The following is a 23298-nucleotide window of genomic DNA, read 5'->3' as shown; positions in this document are numbered from 1 at the left end:
TTGGATTTCCAACTGATTTGCAAAAGGTATATTGTCTTGGAAATCGTGCAATATAAATAGCTATGATTCAAATGGCTCTGAGCACTATGGGACTTAACATCTATGGTCATCAGTCCCCTAGAACTTAGAACTACTTAAACCTAACTAACCTACAGACATCACACAACACCCAGTCATGACGAGGCAGAGAAAATCCCTGACCCCGCCGGGAATCGAACCCGGGAACAACGGCGCGGGAAGCGAGAACGCTACCGCACGACCACGAGCTGCGGACTTGTGCAATATAGGCCTAGGTTAAACAGTGTGGAAATACTGTCAGTGTGCATAATTTTGAACATTCCTTTTCCAGGTTACTAAGGTCATCCTAAGACCAGTATCAGTTGCAAAGCAATTTAGAAAAGATTGCTGTATGTTGTGGCAGTTGACGCTAAATAACGAAAAGTGTGAGGTGATCCACATGAGTTCCAAAAGAAATCCGTTGGAATTCGATTACTCGATAAATAGTACAATTCTCAAGGCTGTCAATTCAACTAAGTACCTGGGTGTTAAGATTACGAACAACTTCAGTTGGAAAGACCACATAGATAATATTGTGGAAAAGGCGAGCCAATGGTTGCGTTTCATTGGCAGGACACTTAGAAGATGCAACAAGTCCACTGAAGGGACAGCTTACACTACACTCGTTCGTCCTCTGTTAGAATATTGCTGCGCGGTGTGGGATCCTTACCAGGTGGGATTGACAGAGGACATCGAAAGGGTGCAAAAAAGGGCAGCCCGTTTTGTATTATCACGTAATAGGGGAGAGAGTGTGGCAGATGTGATACGCGAGTTGGGATGGAAATCATTAAAGCAAAGACGTTTTTCGTCGCGGCGAGATCTATTTACGAAATTTCAGTCACCAACTTTCTCTTCCGAATGCGAGAATATTTTGTTGAGCCCAACCTACATAGGTAGGAATGATCATCAAAATAAAATAAGAGAAATCAGAGCTCGAACAGAAAGATTTAGGTGTTCGTTTTTCCCGCGCACTGTTCGGGAGCGGAATGGTAGAGAGATAGTATGATTGTGGTTCGATGAACCCTCTGCCAAGCACTTAAATGTGAATTGCAGAGTAATCATGTAGATGTAGATGTAAGGAATCCTCCAAAGCCAAAGTCAAGAAATACTGAGACAGCAGAAAACGTGTGTTTGGACGTGTACGTTTCTTTCTTCACTGGAGATCACAATTATTCATTTCCATCAAGTCTAAGGAAGCTGAAGGAAAAGTTCGAAAAAATTGAAGAAAGGAAGGAAGCAAAAATCGTGCAATATAAGACTAAGTTAAATACAGTGAACAAAAAGTGCAAAAGACAGACGCATAATATTTGCAAATTAGCAAATATTTTAGAACAACTGAAAGCTAAAAACTTAGTAAACGATAAAGTAATTTCGCTTATTAACGCTACTCACAGTGACATGTTATTGGAGATGGCCATTACAATGTTGTACAGTGTGTTAGTTGTTACTTGTGATGGACTTTCCACTAATATTGCAATGGCAAATGAGTAAGGGGCATATATAATCGTACTGTCTGCTACTTTAAAAGCTTCATCTAATTATCTAATGCAAATAACTCGATGTAAACTCGCTCCATCCTGTCAGGAAAGATCCTTACATTCTTAAATTTCGCGTCTCTATACAGACGTATTTCGGAAATTAGGAAACTTCATTCGTTTAAGCATACTTTTAAAATAGACTCGAATACTCAGTATTTTTTTTAAACAAACATGTGTTTAATTTGTGCCTCAATTTGCTCTTGTTGCGTCTTATATACTTCAAATCACAACCCCAGTACTAGGATTCATCGCTGCAAATGGCGGCGATCAGTTGCTTCAATTGGGGGACAGTTGCCTCACTTCTCCGCTACGGCGTGGTAGGGACTTGGGCGACACCGCCAGTAGGTGGACGAATGCGACAGACGCAGACGGGGTGGGAGGCGTCCGGCGCTGGCGGTATATTGGGGGTCGGCCTGCAGCGCGGCGTCAGTCGCCGCCATGACACCCCAGATGCGGCGCGCGGCGCTGTGCACCCTGGCCGCCGTAGCGGCGCTGTCCGCCGTTCCCGTCGCCCTCGCGTCACGGAAACTGCGTGAGTAGTCTACCGGCAGCTGAGCGTCTGCGGACAAGCACTGCGATCTCCTACTGACCGCGGAATGTTAGTGTCCGGGCTCCAAGTGAGGCTCAGCGCGTAGATTTCAGCATGCTGAGATCAGCGACTTTGTAACAATAGGTCAGGGCGAGGCTGAGAAACATTACAAGGTGTACAACTTTGCTTCCGCCGTTTTTTCCCCAACATATGAGGGTTTAATGAAACGAATTGGTTACACACATATCATCCAAAGTATTTTCCACCGCTGGCCACTACTTTCTCCCGCGCCGAAAAAATTGTGCATCTTTTGAAACGACCGACGAATCGATCCAATTTGTGACTTCTTCATGAGATCGTAAGTGTTGGTCAGCCATGCGTCTTTGATCTATGTTTCAAATGGCTCTGAGCGCTATGAGACTTAACTGATGTGGTCATCAGTCCCCTAGAACTTAGAACTACTTAAACCTAACTAACCTAAGGACATCACACACATCCATGCCCGAGGCAGGATACCAAACTGCGACCGTAGTGTAGCGCCTAGAACCGCTCGACCACTCCGGCCGGCCCTTTGATCTAAACAGGTGATAGTCAGAGGGAGCAATGTCTGTAGAATACGGCGGCTGGGGTAGGACTTCCCATTTTAACGTTTTCAAGTAAGTGTTGACCTCTTTTGCAACGTGGGGTCTAGCGCTGTCGTGCTGCAAAATCACTTTATCGTGCCTCTCGCTGTATTGCGGCCGTTTGCCTTTTAATGCTGTGCTCAAACGCATTAATTGCGTTCGATAAAGAACACCTGCGATTGTTCTACTTGCTTTTAACGCCTTATACTACACGACGCCGAGATGGTCCGACCATACGCAGGGCATGATCTTGGAACCGTGAATATTCGATTTGGCCGTCGACGTGGAAGCATGGCCTGGGATATCCCTATGATATTTTGCGTTTAGGGTTTATCGTAATAAACACATTTTTCGTTCCCGGTCACAATGCGATGCAGAAATCCCTTCCGTTTTTGCCACTGAAGCAACTGTTAACAAAAACACAAACGCCGTTCAACGTCTCTTGGTTTCAGCTCACACGGGACCCAAGTTCCTTCTTTCTGAATCATGCCCATAGCCTTGAGACGTTTTGTAGTGGCTTGCTGTGTCACTCCCACTAATCGTGCCAATTCATCGTGAGTTTGACGCGAGTCTTCACTCAGCAATGTCTCCAATTCCGCATCTTCGAAAACATTCTCTCTTCCACCACAATGCTAGTATACGACGTTAAAATCATCGTTCTTGAAGCGTTGAAACCACTCACGACACGTTGTTTCACTAACACCGTCCTTACCATACGTGCCTTAGACCATTCGATGAGGCTCAGGCGCTGTTTTCTTCATACTGAAACAAAACAGTAACACCTCCCGTAAATTACGAGAATTAGGCTCGTAAACTGACATTTTCAATCAAGAACAACTTTATTCTGCAGACACGAATCGACTAATGTTTGAATGATGATTTGTTGACCGAGGTCCAAGCTAACTGCCTGACGTCTGCGATCTGTTTCTTTCCACCGCTACTTACCGTTGTCACCAGCTACCGGCAAACGGCGGAAGCAAAGTTGTACACCTTGTAGTAAAATTTGAAAATATGTTGCCAGAAAATGTATTTCATTACTTCTGCGGCGCATGTGCAATAGAACTTCAATAGACGGATGAATCATTGTCTAATGAAACATCGAAAATTGGCCCAATCACATAAAATTCGTGATTAAATCGCAAGTCACGCGACACGTTTCGAGACCAGTCTCTCATTTTCAGGTAAAATACACCGGAATCGTAAAAAAAGAGACTAAGAATGAATTTATTTCAGATTGCAATTAAATTAACTTCAGTTGCATTTTAACATGGTCGATTTAGAGGCTTCTAGCTTCAGAAGTACCTGCTTACGTAAAAGAATTATTGTAAGTCAGTGCCTATACAATACAATTGCATTAGGTATTGATCATATGTTAACAGTTTTCTTAAATTCTTCTGATCGTCTCATATTCGCGTACAAAATCTACATACAATCACAGTTTCATATAGTCGTAGGGGAGAAATATTTATACAATGATATTGTCCAATTTACGTATGTTGAATATAATTTAAGGTACTGACTTAGTTTATACTACAAATTAACAAACATTTACAATGTGAGTCTATGTCTCACACTCCAGTGTCATAGCACGTTTTTGAGACCTAAAAAAAAGTCAAAACCAGATTAACATCTTACCATAAAGGGCATAGAAATGTAGAAGTCATACCAAATCAGTTTCTAAAATATGACGGCAGAGTCTTGCATTTAAATTGTTCTCGAAATATGTCTAGTAGCTACACGTTATACGATGCAGGCACACTACTCACAGCATCATGCTATATCTCTATTCGTGGAATGTTCCATCTGTGACATAAAAGTTTATAATATTTTATACGACATGAGTCACACCGTGAGGACGTAAGAGGGTAAACAACAGTCACTAAAACCAATCAGTCTAATGACTTCGGTGTTAAACCCAATTTTCCTTCCTTCCTTCCAATACGCTCCTCGCCGAAGGCAGCCACCTATGCTTTCCAGCCAATTCTCTACGCCGGTCTATAGCTCGTTGTCTGCTCCAAAATGCTGTCCTCACATCCAGCGTTTCATGTGAGCAAAGAGATGAAAATCAGAAGGAGCCAAATCTGGGCTGTATGGTGGATGATCAAACACTTTCCATCGAAAACGCTGCAGGAGCGTCTTCCTGCGACATGCTGTGTGTGGCCGCGAATTGTCATTAAGAAGGAAACACGTGACAGTTACATTATGTGGGCTGCATGAAATCAGGCAAAACTCTTTTCACAGGTAATTCAAACCTGGCGGGAAACATCTTTATTCGCTCACTGTGAACTCAGAACTGAAAAGTGCGACTCGACGCAGTAGACGGGCATACTAGCGACACTGTGCAACATATCTGCGCGAAGGTTCACCGGGTTTTCACTGTGGTCAAAAAATTACCCTCGTGTGTTTAATACACGATATATTATCCTACTTTGATATGTATTTAGACTAAAGTCCTTAAAAGTATTGTGCTCATATACGATATAACCGCAAGTCAGAGCAAATCTGTCGCGTAAAATGATGTAGTACTATTACAAACACTTGCTGCCCACTGTAAATAAGTGCCTACCGTATTTTACAGGTCATCCTCCATGCTAAAACGGTGTGAAAAAAACCGTCTGTCCTCCAGATAAACATGCAAAACGATATAACAGTAAATTAACATTAAAAAATTCATGTTCTATATCGCTATTTAAGATCCAGACTCCTATCGCCTTGTGAACCGTGCATCTGAAATGGGAACAGATACAAAGTAAAGAGACGAAGTAAAGTATATATTATTGAAATTGTGCTGTTCGTAGGAGGAAGGTACCATAATTACCAGCCATATGCCGGCTCCGACCATCGGAGAGAAATGCACACAGAATAGCACGAAACAGAGCCGTATTTGGTATCCTAATTAGAAACTATGATATCCAAATTAATCGATGATAGCAGAATTAAGAAAAGTTGCTTCAATCAATCAACTTAACTAGCAAGTTAATTTAGTGAATCTGAATTGGGCAAGTAGCTTCGAGCATGTAGCTTGGATATCATAATTTATAATCGGGATATCAAATACTTACACTGTGTGATAAAAATGGTTCAAATGGCTCTGAGCACTATGGGACTTAACATCTGAGGTCATCAGTCCTCTAGAACTTAGAAGTACTTAAACCTAACTAAGGACATTAAACACATCCACGCCCGAGGCAGGATTCGAACCTGCGACCGTAGCAGTTGCGCGGTTCCGGACTGAAGGGCCTAGAACCGCTCGGCCTCCGCAGCCGGCCACTGTGTGATCAAAAGTATACGGACACCACGAGAATCATACATGTTTCATATAAGGTGCATTGTGCTGCCAGCTACTGCCAGGTACTCCATATCAGCGACCTTGGTAGTCATTAGACATCGTGAGAGAGCAGAATGGGGCGCTCCGTGGAACTCACGGACTTCGAATGTGGTCAGGTAATTGGGTGACACTTGTGTCATACGTCTGTAAGTGAGATTTCCACATTCCTTAACATCCCTAGGTCCACTGTTTCCGATGTGACAGTGAAGTGGAAACGTGAAGGGACATGTACAGCACAAAAGTGTACAGGCCCACCTCGTCTGTTATCTGACGGAGACCGCCGACAGTTAAAGACGGTCGTAATGCGTAATAGGCGGACATCTATCCGAACCATCACATAGGAATTCCAAACTGCATCAGAATCCACTATAAGTACTATGACAGTTAGGTGGGAAGTGAGAAAACTTAGAATTCGTGGTCGAGCGGCTGCTCATAAGCCACACGTCACGCCGGTAAATGCCAAACGACGCCTCGCTTGGTGTAAGGAGAGTAAACACTGGACGATTGAACAGTGGAAAAACGTTGCGTGGAGTGACGAATCACGGCAGGCAGGGTGTGGATATGGCGAACGCCCGGTGAACGTCATCTACCAGCGTGTGTAGTGCCAACAGCAAAATTCGGAGGCGGTGGTGTTATGGTGTGGTCGTGTTTTTCATGAAATGTGCTTGCACGCCTTGTTGTTTCGCGTAGCACCATCACAGCACAGGCCTACATTGAGTGGTTACACGACAATAACATCCCTGTAATGGACTGGCCTGCACAGAGTTCTGACCTGAATTCCACAGAACATCTTTGGGATGTTTTGGAACGCCAACTTCGTGCCAGGCCTCACCGACAGAAATCGATACCTCTCCTCAGTGCAGCACTCCGCGAAGAATGGGCTGCCATTCCCCAAGAAACCTTCCAGCACGTGATTGAATGTATGTATGCGAGAGTGAAGCTATCATCAAGGCAAAGGGTGGGTCAACACCATATTGAATTCCAGCATTACCGATGGAGGGCGCCACGAACTTGCAAGTCATTTTCAGGCAGGTTTCCGGATACTTTTGGTCACATAGTGTACCTGTTTCCTGAGTTTCAGTGTGAAAGTATCTTACGACTATCTAAGCTGGCAGATGGCTGGTAATTATAGCATATTTCCGCTATAGATTCCGCTATTTCAGTAACTCGTACGAGTACTTCCTCTATTGACGGTGTATCTACACTGCGAACATAATTTAAGTATTACTTCTTTGAAACCCATTAACTGTCTTCCATTACGAAGTAGAAGTTTGCAACTTGGCTCGAAGGTGCCTACAACCTTCCTGTGTAGAGATACAAAAGCTTGACATCCTGCGACGTCATGCTCAAGCTCGACGACGTTTCAAACAGCAAGGTGTCGATACGTAAGAGAATAAGGCCAGATCTCAGTTCACCTGAGATGCAAGTTGGGTTAATGATGTCACACGTAGGTACCAAATTCCTCCTCAACTGAGCCCATCGCCGCTGTGGACGTGACTTAAGCCTGGAAGGTCATCACAGACCCTCTTACCCACATTTCACCCATTCTTTTGATGCCTCTACGATGGAGGTCAGAGCCGCGACGCCCGGCGCTGAAATCATGCGGTTTCATTACGGGTGGCGGAGAAAAGCATTTCAGACACCGCCGCTCAGAATCTACACGAAAATCTCTAATGAGAGGGTATATGAGATGTCAACAAAGCCATCTCTCCCCTTGGATCTTTTATTATCATACATTTTGCAGTCGGAAACAACAGTTTGTAGTGTAATGGGCGACAAGGTGGCGTTCTTGACAAACTTTCATATTCCTGAACCTTATCTAAGGATTTGTAGGGCTACAACCACACTGAACGTCATCTGACTCCTTTGGATATAGTGCAACCCTCGTATACAGAGTGGAACACCCAGGACCGTTCAGAATTTCACCGAAATTTGAACATGACCCAAAACAGCAAAAGGTGTTAATACTTTTGCTTTTTCAAGATTCGTGTTTCGCGCCCTCCTGTGGAGTGATCACGGGAATGTGCAATATTGACAAATGCATGGATAAAATGGCAAAGGGTCCCTCTAAGATCCCATAGAACGCAACACCCTCAGTGCCACCCACGCACCTTTGTTGGGCATTATAAAAATGCGCCTATACAGAGACTTCGACACCCATTCAGCTAATTGGCGTTCCACTACCCCTCTAACGCCTGCTTATGGACACGTGAAATCTACAGTAATTGATGTAAATCCATGTTACCGACATTGATGTGAATTTTCCACAAGGTGGCGTGCCTGCTGGTGAAAGTAAACCTATATGTGTAAGGAAGTGTGTGGGCTCAACGGTGCAGCAGCGTAGAGTACTGAGTGTAAAGGAGAATCTTTTTAAGGTTTCTTGGATATTCTACCTGAAGATGAAAGGTACTATCAAAATATGTCGTGTGATTTATGACCTCCAAACGAATTTTATGTAGACGAGCCGAATTTCAATATTTCACTAAGCAATCACTCATCTGTCTATTGAAGTCCAATTACTCATCGCCACAATAGCAATGGGATACATTTTGGCTCACCATAGTGACTCGGTAATATGTCTGGAAAGTGCATAACACGAACATTGTTGAAAGTTTTCATTTTTTCTCTTGATTCCTAAGGAAGAATTGATCCACAGGAAAGTAGAAAACAGAGTAATCATACCACGTCAAAAAACGAAAATAAGACTTCATAACGACTTAACTGTGGCAGTCGAATAGTAAATAGGGGCTACACTTCACAAAAGCGAATTGGACAAAGTCATCTAAAACAAAAAACGCGCCATAACCCCATTTGAAACACGGTTTCGGAAAACACTCAAATAATTCCGCGTATCCTGTAAGATATTACAATTTCGCTTGTGATGAAAATTTATGATGGCGTGGACTTGGTGATATAAATTAGAACCCATATTGGGTTTGCAGAGAAGGCTACTATAGATACTGCGACATTGCACCTTTTTGTCTATCGTTATTGAGATAAGAATTAATTAACTACTACACGGTCGTAAAGTTGAAAGGCTCCTTACCCTGGATTGTCCACGCTTTACATCGACTGATGCTCGCCTTTCTACTACTTGTCGTTTTTGATTATTATTAATAGCTTCCTTACAAATATGACCAGAGGAAAGAAACGTTGTTAGTCCGCACCTAATCCCCAAAACCGTCAGATCCGTTTACTTCAAGTAAAATATTGTAACGTTGCCTTTCCACACACTATGAAATAAGCATTCGCTTATAAATATGGGTACTGGAGTTTCGAAGTGATTCCTGCTAAAACTGTGAATTAGTCGGACGGAAATTTTCAACTCAAGGAACAAATTAGAATCCGTTTCTTGCACATATTTTTTTTTGTTTTATAGGTAATTGCATTAAACTTTATTTTGCTATAAGGAGCTTATTTGAAGTAGAACCATGCTTGGTTGTGCTCCAACTGACGGCAAGGATCCAAGGTCTTTAATCTTTTGTTCTATAAGAACTCGATGAAATAATTTTACAAGATGCTCTTTAGTCATTTTAACACTCTACCTTTCTTAAACCTACATACTTGGAAGTAGAGCCTCTGTGAGTTATCACTTAATGTGTGGTCAACATGTACCATTTTTCTCCTGGGAGCAGCGAGTAGAGCTCTTTCCTACTTGTCTTGATTTTAAGAAATATTTTTTTTGTAAATTTACAGCTGTACATTCTACCGTGGACAGACATTTATTTTGTGAGCAACTTTGTTTAGAGGCAGACGAAGCTTTCTAATGTGATTTTCATTGGTCCATCTTGGTCACGAGGTTGACATTCATAGAGGAATGAATAGTCTGTAATTCATGGATTGGGGCACATTTCAATTATGAAAATACGCTATATGATAAAAAATATCCGAACATCACCATGTAATGCGAAACTGACCACTACATGTCACGAGAGGCAGACGCGCCAGTATAAAAAGAGGCGGGGAGAATTGTGTTGTCAGCAGAGAAGGAGTAACAGCAGAGTGTGTCAGTCAGGACAGATCAGCAACTTTCGACGTAGATTAGGCATTGAATGTCACCTGAGTAACCAGTCCATTAGCGACATTGCAACCCTTCTAAAGCTGCCCAGGTCGACTGGTGGTGATGTAACTGTGAAGTGGAAACGAAAAGGAACAACCGCAGCTAATCCAAGAGCAGGAAGATCTTATGTACTGACGGACAGGGGCCATCGAACATAGCGTAGTGTGGCTGTAAAAAAAATAGGATGGAACTCAGTGGGAGGAATCACTCGTGAGTTACAAAGTTAAAAAATTGTGGGCTAGAGTGGTTTAGCAGTTCCTCATAAGGCACACATTTATGTAGTCAATGATAAGAGAAAGTTGAGGTGGTCTAAAGAGCACCGCACGACCGTGGGTGACTGGAAACGAGCGATTTGGACTGACGAGTCACACTATATCCTGGGACGATCCGATGGTAGGGTTTGGGTTTGGTGAATGCAGGCCCAGGTGCGTGTGCGGCGTACACGTAGAGGAATAGATTACAATTAAACTGCCTCATCATTCTGTTACTCACAGTTCAGCCCAAACTTTACGATCTGGCCACAGTCCGGTAGCGAATGTGGTAATATTGATGCTTATTTATACAAGCAGGTTCTGATTTATCATCTCGAATGTCGATGTTTTGTTCGTGACCATCCAGCCCAGAAAAATCGAGCTGGGTTTTCCGTCCATCGAATCTAAAACTTTGGCGAGATACAGTTTTGAGACTGAATATTAGCGCCACGGTAGTGAACAAATGCCCTACTATGCTTGTGACATTCTGACATGGCTGTGAATTATTCGAAGGATCTCGTTGTATGTTCTAAATGCACAGGCGTATCGATCGGTCAACAACTGATATTACGGTTGCGTCCCTTGAGTTTGAAGTAAATGGATCTCACTCTTTATTTAAGTGAAATCTTTTCTTTTCCCCGCCATGCACTGTGCTCGCACAGTGTCTTGCAAAGTATGTACGTAGATGCAAAAGTACTAGTGACAACGCCTCCTTGTGGTAGGATTTCGGTCGCCTCTTCAAGATCGATTCACAGAGGCTTAAAGCCTCACTACCGTTACGCTCTATTCAACACTGTACCTCTGTCAGCCATAGAGCAAGATCGCAGAATTCCTTCCAAGACATCCATTGCACGTAAAATCTGGTAATGAGATCGATATGGGGGATACGCTGAGGCGTGTTCTGGTAAGAAAGTATTTGACTCTCGCGTCACTCGCTTTATAATTCTCATATTTATTGTTGTTTTTCTCATTTTCTCCTTAATTTACTGGAATCTCTACATCACACAACTTACACGTAACACAGTTTTCATCCTTTCTCGTTACGTAATGGAGTCATTTATTCTGGTATTCATCAATATTTGTCTTATCGAACAGATACCTAACGTTTGGTGCGATCATTTCTTATATGACTTCTTTTGGGCCAACCCTTTTCTGTACATAGGAACCTCATTTCTGCTGATTTGATCTAGCATTTATCTCTTAGTTTTAGTATCCCTGTTTCGCTCGCAGAAAGAAATTGAACAACTGTTGCTTTCGTAAAATTTTACTTGAGTTTCAGTACAGTATTTTGCTCCCAATGGTGTTTCAGAAAGACGTAAAGTTGTCATCATGTATTTGATGTCTCGGTAATAAGCGTCAGTCATCATCTAGGCTTCGAGAACAAGATGTCAATTTTCTCCGTACTCACAGCAAAGGTGTTTAAAGTGTTCTAATACCACACAGTCGATGATCTTTGCGATCCAGTATAGTCTTTGTCTTGACATCTCGAGTTAATCTTGCAGCCAGCCCCATCAAGGCTCCGTGTTATATCTGAGGCTGTGAATTCTAATGGATCTGGAGCCGGATGCGTATCAGACAAATTCCGTCGCCTCTCAGAACTGGTGCCTGCTGCGCAATTCCTCGTTAATGACAGCGGTTGGCGGTTATCAGTCGCAGTGGATCATAACAAGCGACCTGTCCACTAACGACAATCCACTTCCGTGACGCTACATGCCCCTGTTACCCCTGAGACAAGGATGTGCTTAATGCCCAGATCAAACCTGCAGAGGAAAGTTGTGGGAAACAAGTGAACCGTGACGTCTGACACAGCGTTCATTACGCCTTTATATTATTAGCTGAGGCAACACGAGTTGAGGAGGCAGGACGGGACCGGGGGGGGGGGGGGGGGGGGTGTATTTGCCGCAGTAGATAAGAAACTCAAATCTACAGAGACAGAGACTGAAGCTGGATGCGACATTGTTGGGTCAAGACGCAGTATCAAGGATGGGCATAATTTTATAACCAGATCCTTGTATTGAACACCAGATTCACCTCTGTATATAACTGATATCTTTAGAGAAAATCTTAGTTGACTGGTACATAAGTTATCCAGTCACACTGTCATCATCGGAGGAGACGTAAATCATCTAATAATGAATTGGAAAAATTACAGTTTTGAAAGTCGTGTTGGTGACAAGACGTCCTGCGAAATATTACTAAATGCCTAATGTCAAAACCACCTGGAACAGATAGTTCACAAATCAATACGTGATGGAAATACACTGGATCTAATGGCAACAAATTTACGTGATCCCTTTGAGGGTGTCCGCACTGAAACTGGTATCAGTCACCATCAGGCAGGAGGGCCAAGGGGTTCAAGGGCCGTGTCGTGGCACAAGTGTCACATGGTACACTTCCTCCACCACCACCCCGTGCTGTCCGAGGGTGAGAAGTGGGAAACAGCGAACACAATGTATTTAAATGCCAATGTAGTCGCACTGCATATGACTTGGTTTTATATTTCACATTTCTTAACAACATAGACCGCAAACAAAAGAAATTTCAATTATTATTTAATTATTTTTGGTGTGCTGAAGGCGTAATATAGTTTTTATTCGGTACAAATTATCAGCATACAGACAGACGCGGACAGTTTCACTGATTTTTGCACTAAGGTTGTTACAAAATCGTGCCTTATTCAGTTTGATAGTCGAAAAAACGTCTTTCGCACATACGACGGGCGTTTGAAAAGTCATTGCAAAAATAAAAACTACTTACGTGTTCAGGGTAAACCTTTTTTATTTTTCGACACAGTCTCCTTTTAGACTTAGAAACTTTGTCCAACGCTGTTCTAATTTGTTGATCCCTTCTGAATAATAGGAATTGTCCAAGTCTGCAAAATAGCTATTAGTTGCTGCAATCACCTCTTCGTTTGAATAAAATCTATGTCCCGCCAGCCATTTCTTCAAATTGGGGAACAAATAGTAGACCAGGTGAGCCAAGTCTGGAGAATAGGGGGGATGTGAAACGAGCTGGAATCCCATTTCCATTAATTTTGCGACCACAACTGCTGAGGTGTGTGCTGGTGCATTGACGTTATGGGAAAGGACTTTTTTGCGGTCCAATCGCCGGAGTTTTTCTTGTAGCTCGGTTTTCAAACGATCCAATAACAATGAATAATATTCACCTGTAATAGTTTTACCCTTTTCCAGATAGTCGATGAGGATTATCCCTTGCGAATCCCATAAGACAGTCGCCATAACCTTTCCGGCCGAAGAAATGGTCTTCGCCTTTTTTGGTGCAGATTCTCCTTTGGTAACACATTGTTTAGATTCTTGTTTGGCCTGAGAAGTATAGAAATGTATCCATGTTTCATCCAGAGTGAGAAAACGACGCTTAAAGTCCTGCGGATTCTTCCAGAACAGCTGCAAACCATCCTTGCAATACTTCACACGATTCCGTTTTTGGTCAAGCGTGAGCAATCGCGGAACCCATCATGCGGATAGCCTTCTCATGTCCAAATGTTTATGTAAAATATTATGTACCCATTCATTCGAGATACCCACAGCACTAGCAATCTCACGCACCTTATCTCTTTTGTCATCCATCACCATATCATGGATTTTATCAGTGATTACTGGAGTCGTAACCTCCAAAGGGCATCACTTGTGCCCATATGGCCACTCCAAAAATTTTGAAACCACTTATGAACTGTTCTAAGTGAAGGTGTAGAGTCACCGTAATGTTTATCAAGCTTCTCTTTAGTCTCCTGAGGCGTTTTGCCTTTCATAAAGTAATGTTTAATCACCACACGAAATTCTTTTTCGTCAATTTTTTGACAATCAATCGACTTCCTTGATTCACACGAATGCCAAACACAAAGAAATCGACCATTATGGCTGAAACTTGGTGTGCGTTCTTTCGAAAGATGCTACTAACTAAACATGAGCTCGATACTAGCCGGTGGTGCCATCTCTCGGACTTCGCACGGATTTTTCAAACGCCCCTCGTATATGTTGATTGAAATATTGTAGCATTTTTGCAGCGTCATTATGGAAACGTGGAAACTCTACCTGAGGATAGCAATGCGTACGTCCTGGACAGTTTTAAAGTTAAAGGGATTTGTCTGTAGAACGGGAATTATCTTGAACATCAGTCAGTTACACCTGCACATGCAGATGCACCCTTTCAACTGAAACAGCAAACGGTCTCGAAAACAGATGTAAGATTGGCATGTCCTCAAAACATCTAGAAAATTACCCTTGTAATTTTTTCAAGGTCACAATGAATTCTTCACACCTCCCGTTTTATTTAACGGCAGTGAGCTTAGCGAAATGGACTGTGTTTGTCACAATGTCTCCCTTCTGTAGAGCGTTTTTTTTTTTTTTTAAATGCATCTCTATCAAATCAGAAAGAACTTGTTTCTCACCTGGCGTCTTATTGTGAGCAATGTGCAGTCTAGTTCATTTAAAATGCGAGAACTGCAATCCAGTCCGGATATTCTATTTTTCGTTTCGGCACTCCTTTTTCCTTAAAAAATTCAACAGCAGCGAGTTTTAAGTCGAAAAATCGTTCCAGGCATGCTGCTTGATTTAAACAATTTATCTCAGTTATATACAAAGTCTCTATACTCTTCGCTCAGTTTCATCAAAGACTATTACAACTGACAGTGGAATAATGCCCCCGCGTTGACTATTTTTTCTATTCATACACCAATATCTTCACATGCTGTCTGTCTGTGAATGTCGCACAGACTGCTTCCCGACGTACAGAAAGATGAATATCCTCTGTCGATCGTTGTAATTTTTTGCTCTATCATTGTCAACTAAATATTTAAATTCTTTCTGCATGGTTCTGTAATGTCTTTTCATAGCAGATTTGTAGTACCCATTGTTTATGCGTTTGCGAAATATATGTTGAGAGCTCCCATCCCTTTCTTCTGTCATTCCTATTCATTTTTAAAGCCTTATGACGATAGATCACTAGACTGTCTCTTTTTGTGCAAACAACACTGGACCCGCGAATGTACTCCATATGTACTCTTGTAGAGAAAGGTATGCTGTATACTGCTGCATCCATTTTCACTAAGCTACTACAAGAATTCAAAAACCTTAGCAGTAATCCACGCGCTTTCAAATCGAAACAGAAGAGTTTCTTCATGGGTCACTCCTTCTATTCTGTTGAGGAGTTCCTTGAAAAATTAAGCTGATTCTTATGTTATATTGTTGAGCGCGTTTAATTAAATTTATGTCTGCAGCTCGTCGTCGTGCGGTAGCGTTCCCGCGCCCGGGTTCCCGGGTTCGATTCCCGGCGGAGTCAGGGATTTTCTCTGCCTCGTGATAACTGAGTGTTGAGTGATGTCCTTAGGTTAGTTAGGTTTAAGTAGTTCTAAGTTCTAGGGGACTGATGACCATAGGTGTTAAGTCCCATAGTGCTCAGAGCCATTTGAACCATTTTTTAATTAAATTGATGGCTTGACTTTTTTGGGTTCTCAAAGATCTTATTTTTATCTGTTATTACTTTTATATTGTAAATCCATGCACTGACACGTTGCACGATCTTGGAGATTTCCTGCTCAGTTTGATCCTACGGAACCAGACATGTGAATGAATAAATAAATAATTAAACCACGAACAAATAGCAACTGGTATACATTGCCGACACCACGATTCTGCCGAATTGAAGAGAGTTGTGCCGACCGAAAAATGCCACAGCCCAATACTCAATACAATGTCGCGCTGTTCCCAGTACTTCCGAGCAGGACCGAGCAGAGCCGAGACACGCTATGCTTTGGCCCGCCCGCGGTCGGTACACGCTGCACGCGTGAAATCTAGCACGACTTGGCAAGCCCTGCCATACGCAATTGCAGCAACGATGATTAGTGAAATACAAAGGGCAATTAAAACAACGGAACATTTTTCTTGCGTCCGTAAACTACATAAAGAGGCACTAGCGTCGTATCTCAATAAGGAACACGAGACATTTAGCTATGCAGAAGGGCATGTAGAAGAACTGTGGCTCACTTTTAAAAGCATAATTCCCCACGCACTTGATAGATATGTTCGTAGTAGAAAAGTTCATGGTAGCAGGGATACTCGGTGGCATCCAATGAGTGAAAGGAAACATCTAAAGAAACGGAGACTAATGCATAGCAGGTCTAAAACTAAATAACATAGAGCTATAGATGAAGAGATGTAGAAAGACACGCGTTTGGGTGTCCAGGAGGGAAACACGTGAAGTCTTCTACGTCTACCGTGGCAGGATATTGTCGAAAGATCTCTCAAGGTCAGAGGTAGTGCCCAGGCACTCATGAACGAGAATGGAACTGAAATTTTGGGTGATAAAGCAAGAGCAGAATAGCTTAACTCCGTTTCAAATGATCCTCTACAAAGGAAAATCCAGGCGTATTGCTCCAGTTCAGTTCTCCCGCCACTGTGAATATGAGTGATGTAGATATTAGTGTTAATGGTCTTGAGAAACAACTGAAATGCTTCAATGAAACGAAACTAGGTCCCTTCGAAAGTCGGAATGTTTTCCGGAGATTCAATTTAGGCTTTCGTTAGTTTCAAAGTCTTAGGCTATCTGCTGTAGAAATCTTACTGTAGTAGACACAGAAAAAGCTGCAAATACTTGCAGGCCAATACTGGCGTAGAGGATGTGGGTGTGCCCTGGTCGAGGTTGGTGGGCCTAAGTGAGGCAAAAACCACTCGGTGACAGCAGAATCTCTGTAATACTTTCCAACAATTGGTATTAGCAGATCAAGCCCACATCTGGCGGGTATATATAGGTGTAAAAACTGGTTCGATGGGTCAATAGAAGATATTTGCAAGTCGATTACCTTGCACCCCTTTTACCAGCTACAGCTTTCTCAGGGAAAATTCCCCTATCTGCAGTGTCAATCTCGGGTTTTCGGATAAACTGCAGTCTCAGTTGCCACTCAGATATTTTGATGGATGTTTTAGTTATATAAGCTAATTAAAATGTTTTTTACAAATACGCCACTTGTATAATTTCTTGAGCCAAAACGACAGTGTCCATCTATTTACTGAAGTTCTTTTAAACCTGCGATGAATACAAAATGAAAATGAGCGTAATATTAACACTTATTTACTTGATAAAACTTTTCTCAGAGCCAGCTTACAAAATTGCATGCTCATTTTGACCACTTCCTTTGACAGAAAACTGCAGAAACAAACTATACTTTTAGCTTCTTTTTACATGTTTCGAGTAGATATATGCTTGAATTTTTTTATTAAATTAGCAGTATCTCAGAATGAGATTTTCTCTCTGCAGCGGGGTGTGCGCTGATACGAAAGGCAAAGGTCCCGAGTTCGAGTCTCGATCCGGCACACAGTTTTAATCTGGCAGAAAGTGTCAGCAGTATCTGTTTAAAAGCTGGAAAAATTACACAATGTAAGACGAACAGTCTAGCAATAGCAGCACAGCAATTTACATTTCATTACACCAGTAGAAACTGAAACATACCAAAAATAAGTCGCAAAATTGCGCGTCCCACGTGTAATAGCGCTGTTCCCGAGGCAGACTCTGTTCCTTAGTGATGTCACACCGCCAGGCAGCGAGGCCCATGAATCTTTTATCGTAGCCAGTAGCATCTTGTTCTTCTACGGGCCTTGGTCAGGCCGAGTGCGGATACTGTGACAGATACCGACTCGAAAACTCCACGATCAGATTACCTGCCTGGTTCTACGGTAAGTGTTTACACTGTTTGACAACTGCTATGGAACAGCTGCCAATTGCTATCGAATAAACGACAACTGCTACAGAACACCCGAACAGTGATATGAAAAGGAAATGTAGGGGGTAGGACGTGTTAACTGCAGCGAAGCTTGTGTACGAAGGCTCTGTATGCGTTCGATAGTTCGGGCAGTACGGCATTTCACGAAGGTCGTTGTGGAACCGATTAGTGCGACATTCCGTGTGCTATGGCAAAATGTCTGCAATACATCATCGGAGTGATTACAATTGTGGACGAGAAGATGGACTGCTCGCAGCTGATCACAGTGAGCGTAGTCTCATGATAAAAAAAAAAAAAAAAAAAAAAAAAGCGCCGCCGAAGGTGGCTGAAAGTGGAAAGCTATGCGAAAGCATGCCGATGGTCGTAAGTGGACTATCACACTGCAAGAGTATCGATAGATAACCCTAGTGGCGAAAAAGAACAGACATCTCACTCCTAGGCAAATCACTGCAGACGTGTACAAGTGTTGCTGCCAGAACCATCATGCGGCAATTAAATAAGGCTGTTTTCTATGCTCGGAAGCCTGTTAAATGCGCCAAGTTTCCACCACGCCATCGTCGAGAGAGAGTTCGTTGGTGTAAGCAGCATATTGGTTGGGGTCAGCTACAATGTTCCAGAGTGATGTTCTCCGACGATCCCACTTCACTGTGGCAAGCGACTCTGGACATCAGTTAACATGGAGAGAGATGGAAACACGTCACACGGCACAGACTCTTCACGAACAACATCGGCACGGTCTAGACATTATGGCGTGGACAGGCATTAAAAACAATGGCCTAACATCGTTGCATATCTTTGCGCGAGGTATCAATACAGCACAGCAGTTTTGCAGGAAGTCGGTAACTCCGTCTGCTAAGTGGTGCGGTAGCTCGACTTTCTTTTCATGAACGACAATGCCGGCCCACACAGGACCACCGAGTCGCCAGACACATTGCAAAATGAAGATATGCAACATATGGAATGGTCTGCATACTCCCCAGACCTAAACCTTCTAGAGCATGCCTGGGGGTGCTCTTGGTAGACGTGTTTCTCGACGAGCACCTCCTCCTAGAACCGTGCAAGAACTGAAAACTGCCTTGAGAGAGGAATGGGCTAATATCCCCCGAGTACTCCGCAACAGTTTGGTAACCAGCATGAATAACAGGTGAAAAATGTTCACTATTTCCTGAGGAGGGTATATTCCATACTGAGAGTCCAACATTAAAGTTATTTATGTCTGTTATCCTCCTCTCCCACGTAGTGAAATCTGTACCATTTTTCGTTACAGGATTAATTATACCACTCCATACTCTATTGTATATATTCTAAAATACATGTCATCCTTCATTGCCTGCAGTTAATCCCGTCTAACAATATGTCTGTTCCTCAGCAATTGTCAAGCTGTGTATATGCGCCAAAGCGGATTTGTTGTGGTGTTGCTGTTGTGAATCTCACATGCGCCACGTACCGAGGGCCCACTGTTTCATTAACTAGCCGGGCCTTGACCCGCAGCCGGATGGCGACTCAAGCGGGTTCAAATGGTTCATATGACTCTGAATAATATGGGACTTAACATCTGAGGTCATCAGTCCCCTAGAACTTGTTGTTGTTGTTGTTGTTGTTGTTGTTATTGTGGTCTTCAGGCAAAAAATGTTCAAATGTGTGTGTAATCTTTTGGGACTTAAGCTTAGACACTAGTTAATCTAAATTATCCTAAGGACAAACACCCATGCCCGAGGGAGGACTCGAGCCTCCGCCGGGATCAAAAAAATGGTTCAAATGGCTCTGAGCACTATGGGACTTAACATCTGTGGTCATCAGTCCCCTAGAACTTAGAACTACTTAAACCTAACTAACCTAAGGACATCACACACATCCATGCCCGAGGCAGGATTCTAACCTGCGACCGTAGCAGTCGCGCGGTTCCGGACTGAGCGCCTAGAACCGCTAGACCACCGCGGCCCCGCCGGGATCAGCCGCACGGTCCATCACTGCAGCGCCTTAGACCGCTCGGCTAATCACGCGCGGCGGTCTACAGTCCTGAGACTGGTTTGATGCAGCTCTCCATGCTACTCTGTCCTGTGCAAGCTTCTTCATCTCCCTGCACCTACTGCAACGTACACCCTTCTGAATCTGCTTAGTATATTCAACTCTTGGTCTCCCTCTACATTTTTTACCCTCCAGGCTGCCCTCAAATACTAAATTGGTGATCCCTTGAAGCCTTAGAACATGTCCTGCCAACCTATCCCTTCTTCTTGTCAAGTTGTGCCACAAACTCCTCTTCTCCCCAGTTCTATTCAATACCTCCCTAGAGCTTAGAACTACTAAAACCTAACTAACCTAAGGACATCACACACACCCATTTCCGAGGCAGGATTCGAACCTGCGACCGTAGCGGTCACGCGGTTCCAGACTGAAGCGCCGAGAATCGCTCGGCCAGCACAGCGGGTGTCGTGGCGGAATGCAGCACCAGCGTACAGTGGCAATGACATCAAACCCTCTTGCCTAGTGCCGGGTCGTAACAAAGAAAAAAAAAAGGTTAAAATGGTTCTGAGCACAATGGGACTCAACTGCTTAGGTCATCAGTCCCCTAGAACTTAGAACTACTTAAACCTAACTAACCTAAGGACATCACACACATCCATGCCCGAGGCAGGATTCGAACCTGCGACCGTAGCAGTCGCGCGGTACCGGACTGCGCGCCTAGAACCGCGAGACCACCGCGGCCGGCCCGCGTCGTAACACATAGATCTTTAGCGTCAAGTAAGCTGTTTTCATAGCAATACTTCGTTGACACTGAGGGCAATTTAATGGCATTATTTTATAGTTGCAACGTGCTGTTTTAAATTTCTGATGCTGCAAAATAACAAAAATTTAGTGGTAAACTGCTGTAACAAAGCAAAAACACACTCTGAGGCAAAAACAACGACGTAGCAAGAAGGAATTATCCAAATGGGACATGACCAAACAAATTGTTACAGTTTCAGGAAAATTGGATGATTTATTCAAGAGAAAGAACTTTACAGATTGAGGAAGCAGTTATTCGACTTGGCTTAGAATGACAGAGTTAATGGATGTTCTCCACAGGAATATCGTGCCAAATTTTGTCCAAATGGCGCATTAGATCGTCAAAATCACGAGCTGGTTGTAAGGCTCTGCCCATAATGCTCCAAAAATTCTCAATTGGGGTGAAATGCAGTGACTTTGTTAGCCAAGGTAGGGTTTGGCAGGCAAGGAACCAAGCAACAGAAATTTGCTGTGTGTGAACTGGCATTATCTTGCTGAAATGTAAGTCCGGGGTGGCTTCCCATGAAGGTCAATAGGAATGGCGTAGAATATTGTCGACGTATTGTTGTGCTGTAGGGGTGCCGCAGATGATAACCAAAGAGGTCCTGCTATGAAAAGAAATGACACGCCACACCATCATTCCTAGCAGTCGGGCTGTGTGGCGGGCGACAGTCATTTTGGTGTCCCACCCACGTCCAGGGCGTCGTCAGACACGTCCTCAGCCTGGAACCTCATTGACTGGAGTAGAACTGTCTTTAGTGATGAGTCCCGCTTCGAACTGAGCCACGATGACCAGTGACGACGTGTGTGGAGAGGCCCCAGACAGGAGTAGGATACTACTATGTCTGTCGCCCGCCAACCAGGACTGATGATCGGGAGTGCCATTTCTTTTCGTACCAGGACAACTTTGGTTGTCATCCGCGGCATCCTTAGGGCACAGTGGTACGTCGGCGATATTGTACACCCCGTTTTGTTGCCCTTCATGGTAGTACACCCTGGGCTTACATTTGAACAAGATAATGCCTGCCCGCACAGGGCGAGATTTTACAGCTTGTCTCCGTACTTACTAAACCCTACCTTGGACAGAAAGTTCGCCGGTCCGCTCCCCAGTGGAGCATTACAGGCAGTGGCCCCCAACCAGCTCGGAATTTTGACGATCTAACGGATCAATTGGACATAATTTGACGCAATTTCATCCATGAGGACTCCAGCGTCTCTATCAACCAAAGCCATGCCGAAAAACTGCTTGCATAAGCGCCAAATGTGAACGAACGCGTTATTGACTTTCTCAATTTATGAAGTTCTTTCTCTTGAATAAATCATCCAATTTTTCTGGAATTGTGATCTCTTGTTCGCCTTTACATGCACATTACATGTACCGATTTCAGTCCCTTTCGGACAATTCCTTCTTGGTGCGACGCTTGTCTCAGAGTGTATATACTGAAGAGTTATTTGAAAAACTCTTAGCTACACCTATCAAAAAATGGAAAATCCAGGATGAAATGTAACAATATTATGAGAAGGAAAGTTGCTACTCACCTTGTAGCGGAGATGCTGAGTCGCAGACAGGCACAACAAAAAGACTCTCACAGTGGCAGTGTGGTTTCAGTTGCCTGAGACTGCAGTCGTGTGTGTGAGTCGCATTTGCGTAGTGTGTGTGTGTGTGTGTGTGTTGTGTGTGCGCGCGAATGTGTGTCAATTGTTGACGAAGGCCAATGGCCGAAAGCTTTAATTGTGAGAGTCTTTTTGTTGTGCCTATCTGCCGCTCTCCATGCTACACTATGCTGTGCAAGTTTCTTCATCTCCAAGTACCTACTGCATCCTACATCCTTCTGAATCTGTTTAGTGTATTCATCTCTTGGTCTCCCTCTACTATTTTTACCCTCCACACTGCCCTCCAATGCTAAATTTGTGATCCCTTGATGCCTCAGAACAAGTCCTACTAACCGGTCCCTTCTTCTCGTCAGGTTGTGCCACAAACTCCTCTTCTCCCCAATTCTGTTCAATACCTCCTCATTAGTTATGTGATCTACCCATCTAATCTTCAGCATTCTTCTGTAGCACCGCATTTCGAAAGCTTCTATTCTCTTCCTGTCCAAACTATTTATCGTCCATGTTTCACTTCCATACATGGCTACACTCCGTACAAATACTTTCAGAAACGACTTCCTGACACTTAAATCTATACTCGATGTTAACAAATTTCTCTTCTTCAGAAACGCTTTACTTGCCATTGCCAGCCTACATTTTATATCGTCTCTACTTCGACCATCGTCAGTTATTTTGCTCCCCAAATAGCAAAACTCCTTTACTACTTTAAATGTCTCATTTCCTAATCTAATTCCCTCAGCATCACCCGACTTAGTTCGACTCCAGCCGGCCGCGGTGGTCTCGCGGTTAAGGCGCTCAGT

At 43.4% G+C, this 23298-nt stretch overlaps 1 protein-coding gene across 1 annotated transcript in view; it reads left to right on the top strand.

Moving 5' to 3' along the window:
* Positions 1 to 1988: 1988 nt before the first annotated feature.
* Positions 1989 to 23298, top strand: part of LOC126328307 (protein takeout-like) — a 66585-nt gene continuing 45275 nt past the window's right edge. Inside the window, exon 1 of the mRNA XM_049996015.1 lies at positions 1989 to 2127. Within this exon, the coding sequence (XP_049851972.1) occupies positions 2034 to 2127 (94 nt within the window). The 5' untranslated portion in view covers positions 1989 to 2033. The remainder of the gene's footprint in view (positions 2128 to 23298) is intronic.

Source organism: Schistocerca gregaria, chromosome 2 (genome assembly GCF_023897955.1).
Source record: "Schistocerca gregaria isolate iqSchGreg1 chromosome 2, iqSchGreg1.2, whole genome shotgun sequence".
Classification (NCBI taxonomy): domain Eukaryota; kingdom Metazoa; phylum Arthropoda; class Insecta; order Orthoptera; family Acrididae; genus Schistocerca; species Schistocerca gregaria.
Note: the sequence above shows the minus strand (reverse complement) of the source record. Positions and strands in the feature narration are given on the sequence as shown.